The sequence below is a fragment of the Mus pahari genome, chromosome 1 (genome assembly GCF_900095145.1).
Source record: "Mus pahari chromosome 1, PAHARI_EIJ_v1.1, whole genome shotgun sequence".
NCBI classification, from domain to species: domain Eukaryota; kingdom Metazoa; phylum Chordata; class Mammalia; order Rodentia; family Muridae; genus Mus; species Mus pahari.
The window spans coordinates 155,402,305-155,418,279 of NC_034590.1; the positions used below are offsets into that span (position 1 = coordinate 155,402,305).

The following is a 15,975-nucleotide window of genomic DNA, read 5'->3' on the forward strand; positions in this document are numbered from 1 at the left end:
GGCTGTGAGGAAGGGTACTGATAGCCCAAACTCCAGCCCTGTGGAAAGCTACTTGCATTTTTATGACCTCCATGTTCTTCCTCTTCATCAGAGGAATCTGCAGCGTAAGCTACTAAACCAAATCCCTTCTCTGCCGTTTTCATCTTCTTGGCTGGATAATCATGGCTCCCGGCTAAGGCCCCAGACCCATTCCTTTCATCAGACTCAGTTTTTATTCCAGTCACAGGAAAGGCTGGTGCAGGCATCAACTACCTGTCCCTCTCTCGCTCTTTGCCTGAGGAACTTGTCGGTTTCGATCCTGCGCCTTCTATCTCATTCTGACTGGAGAAGCCTGTACCTGGTATCCAAGCTGTCCAGAGTCCTGTTCATCAGGCAGCTCCTCTGTGAATCGCCTCTTCTGTGACTGGGGCTGAGCTGGGAGTGGGGGCTGGGGCTGGGGGCCAGCAGGCAAGGCAGTTTTTGACAGGAGCAGCAGGAATAAAAGGAGCGCTTATTGGGCTCTGTCCAGGGCTAGCTGGAGGTTGCACTTGTGTTATCGGATCCTGTGTTGGCACAGGTGGGACTCCACGTGCCAATGAAACAGCTGGTGGCACTATGCTTGGTACTCGGTAGGGAGGCTGAACTGGCAGCTGAGGAGGGGGAACAGCAGGGTAACCAGACTGATGGATACTACTTATAGCAGAGGGTTCTGTATAGCCTGGTAGTGGTACAGCAGTATTAATTTGATTCACAAATCTAGAATACGCAGCATGAACTGTTTGTAAGAGATTCTCACAGAGCTTCTTGGCAGCAGCCAGGCCTTCCGGTTTGGGATAACTGAAATAAATATACATGGGTTCAAAAGCCTCTCAGCCTGACGCTGGCTCAGTGCATCCCGAGCCTTTGCCTCGTAGGAAGACTTTGGCACCAGTTTCAATTTGAATGTGTTGCAAATAAGAGCAGCCTGGACCTTCTACTTGCTCTTTAACATTAAAAGTGGGCACCGCATGTTCTAGACCCACAAGTAGTTTATCTTGAACATAATGCATTCCGGACTGGAAGGCAGGCTTCTGGTTACTAGCAGGTGATAACTGAGCAATGGGAGCTGGTTAGTGATAGTCAGTGACTGTTGCTCCATTAAAAGTTGGACTGGTCCCTGTGGCAGCCTTCACCACTCCATTGGTGATTATTTCTTTGGTTCGATTTACAGCTCTGTCTACTAATTCTCGTGTCTGTCCCTGAACATGAAGATACAATGGACGGTCTCTGGGTCCCACTTTGGCCTTCTCCTCAGTCGTCATGAACCGGTCATGAACCGTCCCCGAGTTGACACAGCAGCCCCACTAAGCCGACTGATTTCATCTTGTGTCTGTCCTCGGGTCAGCAGGCACGTCATCGATTTCTACTTCAGCCACCACCAGGTCATCTTTGCTTTTATTGCTAGTTAGGCTTTTGCCAGGGGCCTGAAGCTTCTTGGCGGCATTCTGAGATGGTTTCAGCTTCCCTTTGGCCATGAGCATAGCATTGATCTTGGCAGCCACGGAGGAGCGGCGGCGGTGGTGCCCCCCCCCCCCCCCAGGGCTCGCCCAGCTGCCAGCGACTTCCCGACCTGGGGCGGCTGGCAGCAGGAAGAGAAGGAGCTGGAGCGGGCTGATCCCATTTGCTGCAGCAGGATGTGTCGTGCTCCCTGCGGACATGGCGGCCTGCTCTAGTCAACCACCCACCAACCACCCACCACCACCCTCCCGCCACTTCCCAGCCTTTCTTCTGAGAGTTGGGTGTATTCTACCTCTGATCCATTCTTTCAAATCTTTCTCCGATTTGTCACTTTCTCTGTCCCTTAATTAGACTCATATTTGGGGACTGCAGGTGTGTTCTGTCTACATTCCAGCCAGATCACAGACCTAGAAGGCCTTTGAATGCGATCAGGGCAACCATGTTGCTGGATTAAAATTCCTCTACATTTTATCTGTTTGTTTACATCTTCCTGCCTCAGTGTGCAAGTGGAGGTCACGGGGCAGTTCTTTCCTGCCACCATGTGGGTTCCAGGATTGAACTCAGGTCATTACTTGGCAGCAAGCACCTTTACCTGCTCAGCCACCCCACTGGCTCCTCCCTCTTTTCCTGTATTGACTCTTCATGGGCTTCTAGCTTGACATAATCACTGTTACCAGATTATAATTGTCCCCTGGAAGATACCTTATGAAATGAAAACAAGACATGCACAGCCTGGCCCACTGTTTCCACATAGAACCTGTGGTATTATGTAGCTTGCATAATATATTCTAGTTTATAGAAATAGAATTTTAAATGCCCATGGTTAGTGAGCATCTTTTAAAACAGAAAATTTCTAATCCTCAAATATAAACTACATTCTTTTAGTTTGTACTTTGAGCCAGAGTCTCAAACTCATTATGTAACTGAGGCTGGTCTTGAACTCCTGATCCTCCTGTCTCCATCTGCCAAAAACTGGGGTTATAAGTGTGTGCCTCAACATCTAGCTTATATATATATATATATATATATTTAATAATTAATTTCATATCAAAATTAGAATCTATTAGTTGGTTCCAGAAAATATATTGTAATGTATTAATATAAATACTTTTTATATATGTAATAAAACATGTTATTTTATTTGTAGATAAATTTTCCCAGCCTAACACAGAATAAGTCTCTTGATTTATTAAAAATTATAACATATAAGAAATTCTTATTTTGAGGAAAATCTCCACAAAATAAAAGTTCTTCTCAGCAGTGGCGATGCTCTTCTGGAGCCGTGGACATCTGCAGCTGTGGCCACACAGCCTTTGGTCACACAGCAGAGACTCCCTTTGGTGCTGCTACCAGCAAGAATGCCTGCCATCCCTCAGGCAGGGCTCTGCCAGCTCCACCACAGTCTGGCCTACACAGTGAGTTCTAGGCCAGCCAAGGCTACATGGTGAAACCCTGTCTTAAAAGAAACGTTCTCTTAAACATCCAGTCTATATAGTATGATAAGTTAAAACATAAATCCTTATCATATTTATTTTCAGTCTATTCCATTCTGTGGGTTTATTTTATATATTTATTAACCATTCATAATATCCATACATAAAAATAAGTAAAATGTGTAATAAAATTTTAAAAACCTGTAGATTTGTGTTTTACTTACTTATTATTTATTTATTGCTGAAACAGGTTTTCTCTGTGTAGCCCTGGCTGTCCTGGAACTTACTCTGTAGACCAGGCTGGCCTTGAACTCAAGAGATCTACCTGCCTCTGCCTCCTAAGTGCTGGGACTAAAGGCGTATGCCATCACTGCCTGGCTCCTATAATTTATTTTAAATATTTTAAAAATTCCATATCAAAATTAGAATCTGTTAATTTGGCTCCAGAAAAATATAGTTATTAATATTAATTTATATATTAATATAAATACATCTTATACATATAAACATGTAATTTTATTTGTAGATAATTTATTTTCCTAGCCTAAGACAGAATAAATCTTTTGATTAAAAAATTGTATAATTTAGCATTCTAAACTTGAAATCTTTAAAATCTTTAAATCTTTAAAATCTTGCAAACTTCCTACTTACCCCTGAGTAATTTTACTTTGTAATTTTTTTATTGTTTTGTTTTGTTTTGGTTTGGTTTGGTTTTTCAAGACAGGGTTTCTCTGTATATCCCTGGCTGTCCTGGAACTCACTTGGTAGACCAGGCTGGCCTCGAACTCAGAAATCCGCCTGCCTCTGCCTCCCGAGTGCTGGGATTAAAGGCCTGCGCCACCAGGCCCGGCGTAATTTTTTTATTAATGAAAGTTTTCTTAGCTGGACTGGTGGTGAACACCTGTAATCTTAGCACACCAGGATTAAGGTTAAAGAATTAAAAGATGAGGGGTCAGCTGAGGTAGTGTAGTGAGGACTTGTTCTATTAAAGAGGAAAGACAGGCCCAGTGACCCTCATGCCTGCCCACCACAGTGCCGGGTTACGGGTGGTTTTATCTACCGATGCTGGGATCTGAACTCAGGTTCTTGCACTTGCACACCAAGTGCCCTCCCTCACCCACCGAGCCCTTGGCTTTTTCTTATGATGTATATCCTTGTTTTTAGACGACTGAAGTCAAGGTCCAGTCCCATGGCAGCTGTGTACATTCACACTTTAGCAGACTAGACAGGAAGGGCAGTTTGAGTTTGGCAGTGTTTTCAACCACATTTGGAATCTTTTCTACACCTTATGAGCAATGGAGCCCCTTAAATGTAAATGCTGAAGGCTTTCTACAACCCTGGCATATACAGATTGACTGTGAGGGCAGCAATACCGTAACTGAGTTACCGAACATTGGGATTAAAGGCAATATCTGGCTCAACATCAGAACCGCTGCACCTTCACAGTGAGGCCCTTTCTAAAACCCACTATGAAAAATCAGGCGAGCGTCTTCTGAATGGAAGGCGCTGCTCATTTAATGCATGTGACATGGGTAGGAAGTGGTCTGGGAAACGTCAGGTAGCGTGCGCTACGTGCTACAAAGTCGAAGACAAGGCCCAGAGGTGACAGAATGTCTGTGACTCTGACCAGTTTCTCTTCCAGCCCCAGAACTGAGAGCCATTGCTCAACCCCAGCAGGTACCATGGCAACCCCTTCCTTCCCAATCATCTTTGCAAACGCATCTAACCTTGGGGATGACATAGTGTCTGAATTTTGTGTCCTGGACCACAGCGTGAGGCAGACTAGAAGGAATGAGAGTGATGTATCTTTGAATCTCATGCAGCACAGCATCCGTATAGGGCAGCTTCACCTTGTCCTTCATGCTGGGGGGTTGGTGGCGTCCAATCACACGATCAAGTTCTTCATGAACTTTGGCTGCAGAGACAGGGTGAGGGTTCCTCAGGCCTATATCCCAGGAGACCTGGAAATACTTGCAAAGAGTGATAGAAAGTGACCCAGAGAAGGCTTTGGTAGGGGGTGAGCGGGGTTAGGGGGTTCAAAGCCCCCTTTTGCTGCAAATCCCAAAGATGTGGCTGTTGGAAACAAAGGTTGGGGCAAGGAATGTGCACGACTGCCATTGTGGTTAGGACAAGACCCAGGCAGGCCCAACTGATCATGTGACTCCCGGCAAATCAGCCATAGAGGAAAACTGTTAGATCCTTGTTCTGCTGGGTGCATCTTTATCAGCACTTTCCCAGACCTCCTGTGGGAACTGTGTTTTGTTGAGCAGTAAATACTGACTTCCTACAGTTTGTGCTCTGAGAAATGGCTTGAGATTATCCTTTGAATTTCACTTTAAATTCGTGATTAAGACCCACCTGGTGATCCATAAGCAGTTAGTGGTTGCTGGAGGAGGGAGAATTGCCTTCATGGTGTAGCTGCTGGTAGGCCACCCGTTCTCCTGTTAGAAACCCCTCGCCTATTTCCCTTCAGTAATCCTTCCCCCGTTCCCGGATCAACAGGAGTGGGAAGTGGGAGAAGCGCATAGGATCTATATCCATGATATACTTGCATGTAAAATGAATAGGATCTATATACATTGTTTACATGCATGTAAAGGCATAACGAAATCCATCATTATATGTAATTAGTATATGCTAAGAAAAAGAAAAAGAAAAAAAAAGAAAAAGAAAAATTCTGTCAGAGCTAAGAATCCCCCTTGAGGGGTTTGGTGCATTTTTAAGGTGTGAAATAGGAGCCCACGAGATGAAAGAACTCCTGTGCGGTCACCCAGCAGGTTGGAGAGTGGTTTCAGCATGGAACCCATTCTGTCTTCTGCTCAGTTACAGCTAAAGTTTTGTCTCTTTTTCTAACATATGAGGTTTGAGATCCAGAAGTTCTAGTTTTGAATTTAAATCAAAGTCTTTTAGTTCCTAAATGCCTCTCTTCTTTAGCAGCACCATGGGACATAATTCTGTCCCTCAAAGACAAGGCCCTTCCCACGAAGCACAGCAGCCCCCACCTCCTTCGTCACTCAGGGTACCTTGCACCTCTGGATGCTTCAGAAGGAGCAGAAGCCCGAACCTCAGGGTGGTGCTGGTTGTCTCCGTGCCTGCCGTAAACAAGTTAGACCCACAGATGGCCAAGTTGTCCAGAGTAAAATAAGATCTCGGCTTGTGCTTCTCCTGCAGGTGGGAGAGTTATAGGCTCTGTGAGCTAAAGAAGAGGCAACAGTCTCTTCAGATCCCACCACGCAAGATCCACTCTTTCCAAGGTCCCTTAAGTGTCCTGTCCTATCGGAATAGAGCTGTGAGTCAGGAAGATGAATCGTCCAGGCTCAAATCTCAGGTTAGCCGGGACACAGAATGGGCAGGAAGCTCTCTGAGCAACACCCCACATACACAAACACTTGGCGAATGATAAGCTCTCGGGCAGTATTTAATGAAAGAGACTAGTTTGATAAGCTCTGTGTGAGCCCGGTGTAGGAAGGTCACTGCATGACTGGCCAGCTTCCTTTTTTTTCTACCCAGCTGTGTGGCTCTTCTGTAACACCATTGTTAGGAGCCCTTGTTTGCTCTGGAGACCAGACTGGCCTCAAACTTGGATTTAACCACCTTTGCCTTTGAGTGCTGAGATTAAAGGTGTGTACCACCACACCTTGATAGTTTTCGTTTTCCCAGAGATTACAGTCCCCTAACATTCATCGGAATGACTAGGCCCTTGTGGTGGACCTCTTTGGTAACTGAAGAAAGTATAAAGGCCTCATTAACTCAGGGAACTCACTCGGGGCAGTGGGATGTGCAGCATTCTCTTCTCAGACATCTCCTCAAGGGAACCTGGATATACATGCCAGAACTTATTATTGTGGAAATAATGTGCACTTAGGATAGTGTTAACTATCCGTTTTTCCTCTCATCTATATAGCTGGCTGGACTCTTTTTGTTTTGGTTTTGGTTTGGTTTGGTTTGGTTTGTTTTTTTGCATCCGGGTTTCTCTGTATAGTCTTGGCTGCCCTGGAACTCACTTTATAGGCCAGGCTTGGCCTCTAACTCAGAGATCCACCCTCTTCTGCCTCCCAAGTGTTGGGCCTAAAGGTGTACACCACTACTGCTCAGCTTAGCTGGGGGACTCTAAATGTGGACAGTGCTAAGTTCCAGAATTTGGAGCTCTGTTCAGTAGCGTTCCAAGGACCAGTGCTATGCGCCAGTCATTATTGGTACATCTAACATTATTTACAGTTTATTTACAGTGTATCTGTGTCAAATCCTTTATCCAGCAATCCGTACAGTACCAGGATTATAACAACTACCTTCATATGTGACCACTCTCCTGCATCTTCATGGGGGGCTGAAATACATCAAGAAAAGAGCCCCCCCTTGGGTCATGTACCTCCTCAACCTTGCTGAGGAAGCAGTCGATGTAGTCCTGAGGGTTGGCAGGGTCCAGGGACTCCTGGTGCTCCTTCACTTTTTCTAGAATGAAGTTTTTAACACCATCAAGTCTTTTTGAGAATTCTCTATGCTTTCCAGGCATGTACTTCATGATCGTTGGCCATAGGTTGTACATCTACAAATGAAAGCGAGCAAACAGACAAAGTGTCAGTAATGCCTGTATGAGGAGTGGTGTGACTGGCAAATGCAAGGGGAGGGTAAGCGACATGCAAAGAGGAGTGAGTGTCCCTCCCATCTATGACTTGTCCTACCTCTGCTCAACCCCAGAGTCAGGGAGTAGAGATGTACCGAGTGGCTGTCAATGGAAATGACTGGGAAAGCCCTTCTTGGATCCCTCCCTTCCTCCCTCCCTCCCTCCCTCCCTCCCTCCCTTCCTCCCTCCCTCCCTCCCTCCCTCCCTCCCTCCCTCTGTCCCTCCCTCCCTCCTGTCTTTAGTTTGCAGTGCAGGGCATCAAACCCATGAACTCACAAACATTAGGCAAGTCTCTACGACTGAGCCACATTCCCAAGAGACCAGTTAGAACAAGCAGAGGGCAAATGTCCCCAGTCGTTGCACTAAATGTTACTCATTTACTCTGCATGCACAAAGGGAAGGACACTAAGCTCATAGGTCAAGGGAACCCTAGGCTTCCAGGAGACCAGTGAGGACCGTGACAAACACAGGTAGAACCCAGGTCTTACCTGGCACCATACAGTGTTCAGTTGTTGAAAATTTTTATTTAAAAGATCCATAAGGTTGAGGAATGTCTTGTCATCGTATTGGAATCGCTCGTTGAAAAGGATGGAGCAGATCACATTGCAGGGAGCACAGGCCAGGATGAAGGTCGGGTCAAAGGGCTGAGCTGGGGGTGGGGAGAAGAGCTTCAACACTGAGATTTGTTGTCTGCAGTGCTCAGGATTGAACTCAGGGCCTTGCCCATGCCAGGCAAGGCTCTCTCACTGAGCCATAGTTCCAGAGCCTTAATGATGGACATTCTAGTCATCCTAAATTAGAATTTCAAGAACTGGCCTCTTTTCAAATATAATACATCTGGCTTATTCCTCTAAACTTCCCTTATTAGAATGCAAGCATCTTCTAGTTATCTTAATTAACACACATATATTAGCATATACAGTACATATGCTGTTAGTCTAGTCCATTGATCTTGTACTAGCATGAGCTACTATATGCTCTATATAGTATTATACTATAATTAAAACACATTTTTTTATTATATGTATATTTTAAGAATGGGAACAATCAATATTATGGGGCATTTATAATATATTGGATACCATGCAAATATTTTTCCTGTATCATTAAAATCTTTCTATTGGCTTTGATTTGAAGCCTGATTGTTTTTTTTTAAATAATGAAAATGCATCTTAGAAAAAAATGTAGTAATATGTCCAGACATACATCTAGACAAGTGACATGGTTAGAACGTGAAGCCATCTGAGGCACTGCTGAGCCCTAACTAACAGCTTTAGTTGGCTGATGTCTTCATAGACTGGGTAGACCTTGGGCTAAGGGACCCCTCAAAGGAGGAGCAAGGATTAGGGACAGGCATTTGGTTCCACCTTCTGTTTTGTGTAACTCCTCCACGAGGCACTGGGCTTCCTCCTGTACTCTTTCTTCTATGCTTCTCTTCCCCATCCCGAAGTTCTTCAGCGTCATGAGGGAGAAGCGTCGCAGGAGTTTCCAGCTCTCTCCATTACTGAAAACAATTCCTGGGCAAAGTGAGAGAATAGCAAGGGTCTTGTACCATGGAGGCCAACTTCGCTCCGGCTCCTCTCTTGCCTGGCCTGACTACGTCTGTGTTCCTGATCCAGACAGAGAGCAGGCCAGTCAAAGCACATGGAGTACAGAGCACTCTGAGCGTCTGTCATAGAAAATGAAAATTTAAGCTATGGTCAAAGGGGGGCAAATGTGAAGACAGAGGGCTGATGGTGGGGAGTGACAGTCCCAACTGTGGAAGGGACTTTTATCTGGCTCTGTTAAAAACCCATCAAAACCGCTGTGCGATCTCATGGAGTTCTGTTTGACACTTGTCTTAGTTAGGGTTTCTATTGATGACATGGAAACGCTATGACCAAAAGGCAAGTTGGGTGTGGAAAGGGCTTATTTGGTGTATACTTCCAGATCTAAGGAAGTCAGAACAGGAGCCTAAGCAGGGCCGGGATCTGGAGGCAGGAACTGAGGCAGGTCATGGGGGGGGGGATGCTTACTGGCCTGTTCTTCATGATTTGCACAGCCTGATTTCTTATAGAGCCCAGAACTTCCAGCCCAGGGATAGTACCATCCAGAATGGGCTAGCCCTGCTCCCCTCCCCCCTGCCCCACCCCCGTCCCCCATTGATCACTAATTGAGAAAATGCCTTACAGCTGGATCTCATGGAGGCATTTCCTCAACTGAGGCTCCTTTCTATGTGATGACTCTAGCTTATGTCAACTTGACACACAAACACATCACTATGAGACCACAAATCTCCCTTTCTCATTCACCTCCAAGATCTACATTAAAAAAACATAAATAACTTTAAAAGTCCCACAGTCTTTACACATTCAAACCCATTAAACTTTCAGTCTCTTTAAAATATCCAATCTCTTTATTAAAAATCCCAAACCTCTTTTAAAAGTTCAAGGTCTTTCTGCTGTGGGCACCTGTAAAAATCAAAATTAGATTAAATGCCTTCTTCAAGAGGGAAGAACTAGGACACAGTCACAATCGGAACCAAACAAAACTAATCTCCAATAATATAAACAGCTCAGTATCCAAAGGCTAGGATCACGTGATCGTCCGGGCTTCTCTAAAGGGCTTGGGTCACTTCTCCTGCTCTGCTCTCTGCAGCACACAGCTTGTCCTCTAGGCTCTGTCTGGCTCTATGCCACCGCTGCTGCTGTTCTTGGTGGTCATCCCATGGTACCGGCATCTCCAAACCTGCTGGGGTCCCTTGCTGCATCCGGGCTGCACTTTCACCATTAGCCTCTCATAGGCTTTCTTCTTGGTGACAAACCTTAACTTCTCTGCATGACCCCTTCAGTCCCGGGCCTTCAACTGCCACGGAGGCTGCACTTTCACCAGTGGCCTCTCATGGCCTCTCACAGTGCTAAACATCACCTGCTCTCCATGACCCCTTCATGCTTTCAAAACCAGTACCTCCTGGGTGACTCTTACACATCCAGTTCCCAACATCATGAGGTACAACCATGGCTGCCTCTGGAAAATAGCTTCTCTGTGCTCTCAGGAAACTTCTCAGAAGATTTCATGTCAGTGATGCTGGTCTCTTCCTCCTCTTCCTCCTCCTCTTCTCCTCTTCCTTCTCCCTCCCCCTCTCCCTCTTCCTCTTCTTTTCTTCATCATTTTTTACGTTATTTTATTTCTTTACATTCCAGTCATTGCCTCCCTTCCCAGTCTCCCCTCCCAGATCCCTCATCCCATTCCGTCTCCCCCTTGCTTCCAAGAGAGTGCTCCCCACCAAGACTCCCCCTTCCCTGGGTCCTCTGAGGACAGAACAGGCAGTTCTCTTCTATATATGTGCCGGGGGCATCAGAACAGCCTCTAAATCGCTGCTCATTTTGTAGCTCCAGTTAACTGGCATCAAATGTCCCAGTCGCACAAAGGTTTCACTTTAGAAGTTCTGGTGCCTTGTTAATCACAGCTGATTCTTCGGCCCACTAATGGCAACTAATTCTGGTGAGCAAACGAATAAACGAAAGATTTGAACGATTGCCACTAGCAATGATATAAATGTTTAAAGATCAAAGAAGTAGGGAAAATATTGAGTTGATAATTACCAGGAAATATTTCAACAATTTGATTAGTTACACACACATTATAGCAATCTGTAGCAGTAGTTGTTCAAAGGCAACAGAAAGCCAGTTAGAATTTTAGCAGATATTCCACTGAGCAAAAATATTATTCACTGAATTGCTACCCTCCCCAGAAATACTTTGGTAAGTTAACCCCCAGTATTAGTGAATGGGACCTGACTTGGACAGGGTCCTTACAGAGATAATCAAGTTAAAATGAGGTCATTGGATAGTCCCTAACCCAATGTGACTGTCCTTATAAAATGCACGTGTGTGCACATGTGCGTGTGCGCGCGCGCACACACACACACACACACAAAATGTCACATGAGCATAGAGGTTAAGGTGATGTAGCTACAAGCCAAGGCATATTAAAAGTTGCCAGAAACCCAGCAGGAGCTGGAGGGCAGGGATGAAACATTCTCTTCAAAGCTCCCCAAAAGGAACCAACTCGCCAGCACCTTGATTTCACACTCCTGGTCTCTACTATGGGACAAGGTTGTTTTGCTATAAATTACCCAAATTTGGTGCTTTGTTATGGCAGCAGGAGGGAACTGAGACACAAGGCAGGTTTGCCAGGTTTCTCTTCAGAACACAGAAGGCTGGAGAAGTAACAGCTCACTGTTTTCTTCCCACTGCATGCAGGTAAGGGGCAGTCGGGAAGTTTACAGGAAAACCGCAAGCTGCTCTTCGCAGAGATGCAACACCTGCATGTCTTAGGCCAGTGGCTTTCCCCTACCTCAGCTCCATCCAGCCCAGCCGCTTCCAGCTCCAGGCTAAACTTGACAGAGAAGCCCAGGAGCCCCTGAGCCGGAACTGATTTGAAGTCTCCTCCCTGGGGTCTGGCTTTCGTGGTACCAGAGGCACCTTGCAAAGGAGGGAGACAATCAATAATGTACCCATCTACGATGCCTGTGAACCACAACAATGCACACCATGGAATGATAGCCCTGTGGATGCGGTTGGTGTGGCATACGTAACCCAGGAGTAACCAACAGCTCTCTAATTGGAATACGATCTATTCAGCAAGAGGGAAATCGTGCTTGCTACTAGAAAGCTACCCCACTCCTCGGGGCTAGAGAGATCATGGATGTTGGGGGAGAACCTACAACTGGCATCTTCCTAAGTCAGCATAACCCCTAACAACAATGTAAACATTTGTGCTTACACCCACAGATTTGTGCTTACACCCACACATAAGTGTAGTCCTCACCCCTTCTTTGCACCATTACAGAGACCATTACAGAAAGCCACAACCAATGGAGTACAGAGCTGTGGAGCCCAGTCCCAACACACACACTCACAACACACTCTGAACCTCAGTCTCAGCGATGATTTTGAAAGAGGGGGTGGAACAGGGAGTTTTCTGTGAGATTTTTATCTCCAGGAATGTCAGAAAGCTACACCCACAAGTTCAGCAACATGGCTAATCAACACAACCATGATGCTAACATGGATGGGGGAGCGGGATAGGGGATGGGAGGTGGAGGGGGCACGGGGATCAGTAGGCCTTGAGCCTACATAAAGAACTCCAGGCAACCAAGGAATGAGAAAACAGAAGAAATAGTCTTCCCGAAGAAAAAGCTCTGGGTTATCCAATATTAAATGGCCAGCCGGAAAACATATAAACAAGCAACAGTATTCAGACTGAGCAGGCTGTATTTATATGTTTAGGCACATACATACATGCACACACACACACACATGCACTCACACACATACACACACAAGCATAAGCACATGCACATGCACACATGCACACATGCACACATACACACCACCAATGACTGTAACAACAATTAATGGGAAAAGAGTCCATGAATTTGAAAGAGAGTAACAAGAAGTATATAGGAGGCTTTGGAGGGCCGTGGGGAAGGGAGGAATGGCGTAATCATATTATAGTCTCAAAGAAAATGAAAAGACAAATGAACAGAGGACACAGACAGCCAATGCAGAAACTTGTTTGTCCAAAGGGAGGTTTGGCTGCTGCTTCACTTGGATGAATGTCCTTTAATCTCAACAGAGGATGACCCAAGGATCAGTCCCCTTGTACAACTAGCATCCTGTCTGTATTATACATGTAGTTAGGGATCCATAATACACTTCGAAAAGAATTTGTCTGGGATTCAAAATTTATCATTTTAAATGACTTGAGAGAGACTCTTGCCTTTTCCTTTATTGTATAACATTTGATACAGATAAAGCATTGTGTAGCACATGCCGAATTCTCTGTGAATCTGTTCTCAGCTGAGAATGCAAATATGACTGGGATTGTCATGGCTACTCACAGGCTACTCCCCTCATCCTCCCTTCTCCTTCGCCATCCAGGCTGTTGCTTAGCTCAAGGTACCTGGCCCGGTCTAGACCTTGTTAGCTGCCGCTGCCACTCTCCGCCCAACCCCCACTGTGGGAAGTTATACTCCAAGTACTGCTTCTCTCTAGTCCCAGACCTCTGAGTAATGGCTCCTGTTTTAAAAGCGTCTCATATTGGCTCTAGCTCAGTCCTGTTCACAGGACGAATTAACTTAACCTGACTTGATGTTCATCTCAAAGGTGCTGTACAATCTGTTGTATGATAAAAATCATGTTCTGGTCTTCATCCTTGTTTTTTTTATTTTTGAAGTTTCTAAATTCTGGGTATAAGAACCCTTTCTTTTATTCACTGTTAATATTCTAGATGATGCCCAAGTTTATACTAGTGGACTAATTCATAGTGAGCCCTGAATAATTCCAAGATGAGGGCTAGCTCTGCTGGAAGTGATCAGCCAAGAAGGTTGAAAAGGTTGAATCACTTGATATTACCCTGAACTTTTGACCTCAAGATGCTGGAGGAGGCTCTGGTGATAGAGTTAAGACACATGAGCAAAGATTCATGAGCTGGAGCTGGCTCAGTTGGAAACTGCTTACCCCACAAACACATGCAAACACACACACACACACACACACAAACATACACACACACAAACACATGCAAACACACACACAAACATACACACAAACACATGCAAATACACACAGACACACAAACACCTCCAAACACATGCAAATACACACACACACAAACATACACACAAACACATGCAAACACACACAGACTCACAAACACCTGCAAACACACACACACACAAACATATGCAAACACACACAGACACACAAACACCTGCAAACACACACACATATGCGCGTGCACACAGCTCCATCAAGCATGCTCATGTAATGAAATCTCAGGCTATACTTCTGGACATCAAGACTAACGTGAGCTTCCCAGATGTGCTTCATTCTACATTTGGAATCCTCTAAGATCCTTTTGATATGTCTTCTCAGGATGTAATGAAACTGTGCCTAGCACCTTCCTCAATTCTATAAATTATTGTACAAATAACTGAACCTGAAGCAGACATGGGAGCCCCCTAAGTTTTAGCCAGTTGATAAGAAATGTTAGTGACCTGGCACCTCTCAGGGTCTGTTTGGCACTAGTAGTGAGGCCAGTCTTGTTGGGAACGATGCCTGTCACCTATGGCATCTGTAATGACTCTGGGCCACTTGCACTGGAATCCCAACATGGCATTGCAAGCATGTTGTTAGTTGCTATGTGCAAACCAGGCATGCAATAAGTTAGTAATCAGATGTCTTTCCCTTAGATACCCAGGTGTCAAGGGAAGTTCACCTGCATTTTGGCTCGAAACATACCATGTCCCTTCTGGTTATCTTCGATAATGGGCAGAGGTCCCCTCCCAAGGAATTCATCACCTTGATTGAGTAGCGCTTCCTTCACCACATCATAGCCATGCAGGATCACGGTAGGCCAGGATCCAAAGTACAGAGTGTAAACAGGCCCATACTCTTTGGCCAGCTGGCGGGAGACAGAAGCAGTTGCGCAAATGATGTTGTGAAATCTCTTTATTGGAAGCTTGTAAGTGAGTTTTGCACAGGGCTTGGCCTTTGCTCCATGAGTCTCATTTTAGGAATTTAACCCTAAGTATCTAGTTTATTTTACTCCTTCATTTGTACATGCAACCTTAGTCAGCAGATTTTCACTAAGCATCTAGACTGCCGCAGATACCTTGAACCCTAGGAGCCATCGTAGAATTTAAAATCTACTGTAAGTGAGAAGAAAGAAACAGTCACATTTGGGTTGGGCTGTATCAAACATACATTCTATCCATGAATGAAAATGTCCATATGTAGCACAGCACATATAAACATAGTGATTGTACAATGACTATACATGGTGAAAATTAAAAAAAAAAAAGAAACAGCCAAATAAATAACATCCGTCATCCAAATGATGCACAGTTCTATGGCAGTGTTAAAGAATGTGGTGCTGGGCGACAAAGAAGAGCTTAATAAGACAACACGGGGAAAGATCTAAAAGGTGATACCTCTTATATTAAACAAAAGATGTATATATACACAGAATGGATTTTTTTCTCAGCTATAAAGAAGAATGGAGCTACATCATTGCAGGAAAACCAATGCAACTGGAAATAGTATAGTAAGTAAATGAATTGAGTCAGGGGATGTTGGGAACCATGACTGTGGCCCTGACCTACATTTCTATTCCTCCCCCAAATTTATAGAAAACTTGTGTGTGTGTGTGTGTGTGTGTGTGTGTGTGTATTACTATATATGTATGATGTGTGTGCAAATATGTGGGGACTGCATATTCCATAGCGTGTGTGGAGGTCAGAGGACAGTCTAGGATGTCAGTCTTTTGCACGTGTGTGGAGGTCAGAGGACAGTCTAGGATGTCCGTCTTTTGCACATGTGTGGAGGTCAGAGGACAGTCTAGGATGTCCGTCTTTTGCACGTGTGTGGAGGTCAGAGGACAGTCTAGGATGTC

General features: G+C 45.1%; 1 protein-coding gene and 1 pseudogene across 1 annotated transcript in view; both read right to left on the minus strand.

Annotated features, from left to right (window-relative positions):
• LOC110329652 overlaps window positions 1-1,676 on the minus strand; it is a 5,000-nt pseudogene extending 3,324 nt beyond the window's left edge.
• LOC110321409 (cytochrome P450 2C23) overlaps window positions 1-15,975 on the minus strand; it is a 27,781-nt gene that overhangs the window by 6,365 nt on the left and 5,441 nt on the right. Inside the window, exons 2-7 of the mRNA XM_021197654.2 lie at window positions 14,823-14,985; window positions 8,901-9,050; window positions 8,022-8,182; window positions 7,279-7,455; window positions 5,933-6,074; window positions 4,637-4,824 (exon numbers count right to left, since the gene is read on the minus strand). Of these exons, the coding sequence (XP_021053313.1) occupies window positions 4,637-4,824; window positions 5,933-6,074; window positions 7,279-7,455; window positions 8,022-8,182; window positions 8,901-9,050; window positions 14,823-14,985 (981 nt within the window). The remainder of the gene's footprint in view (window positions 1-4,636; window positions 4,825-5,932; window positions 6,075-7,278; window positions 7,456-8,021; window positions 8,183-8,900; window positions 9,051-14,822; window positions 14,986-15,975) is intronic.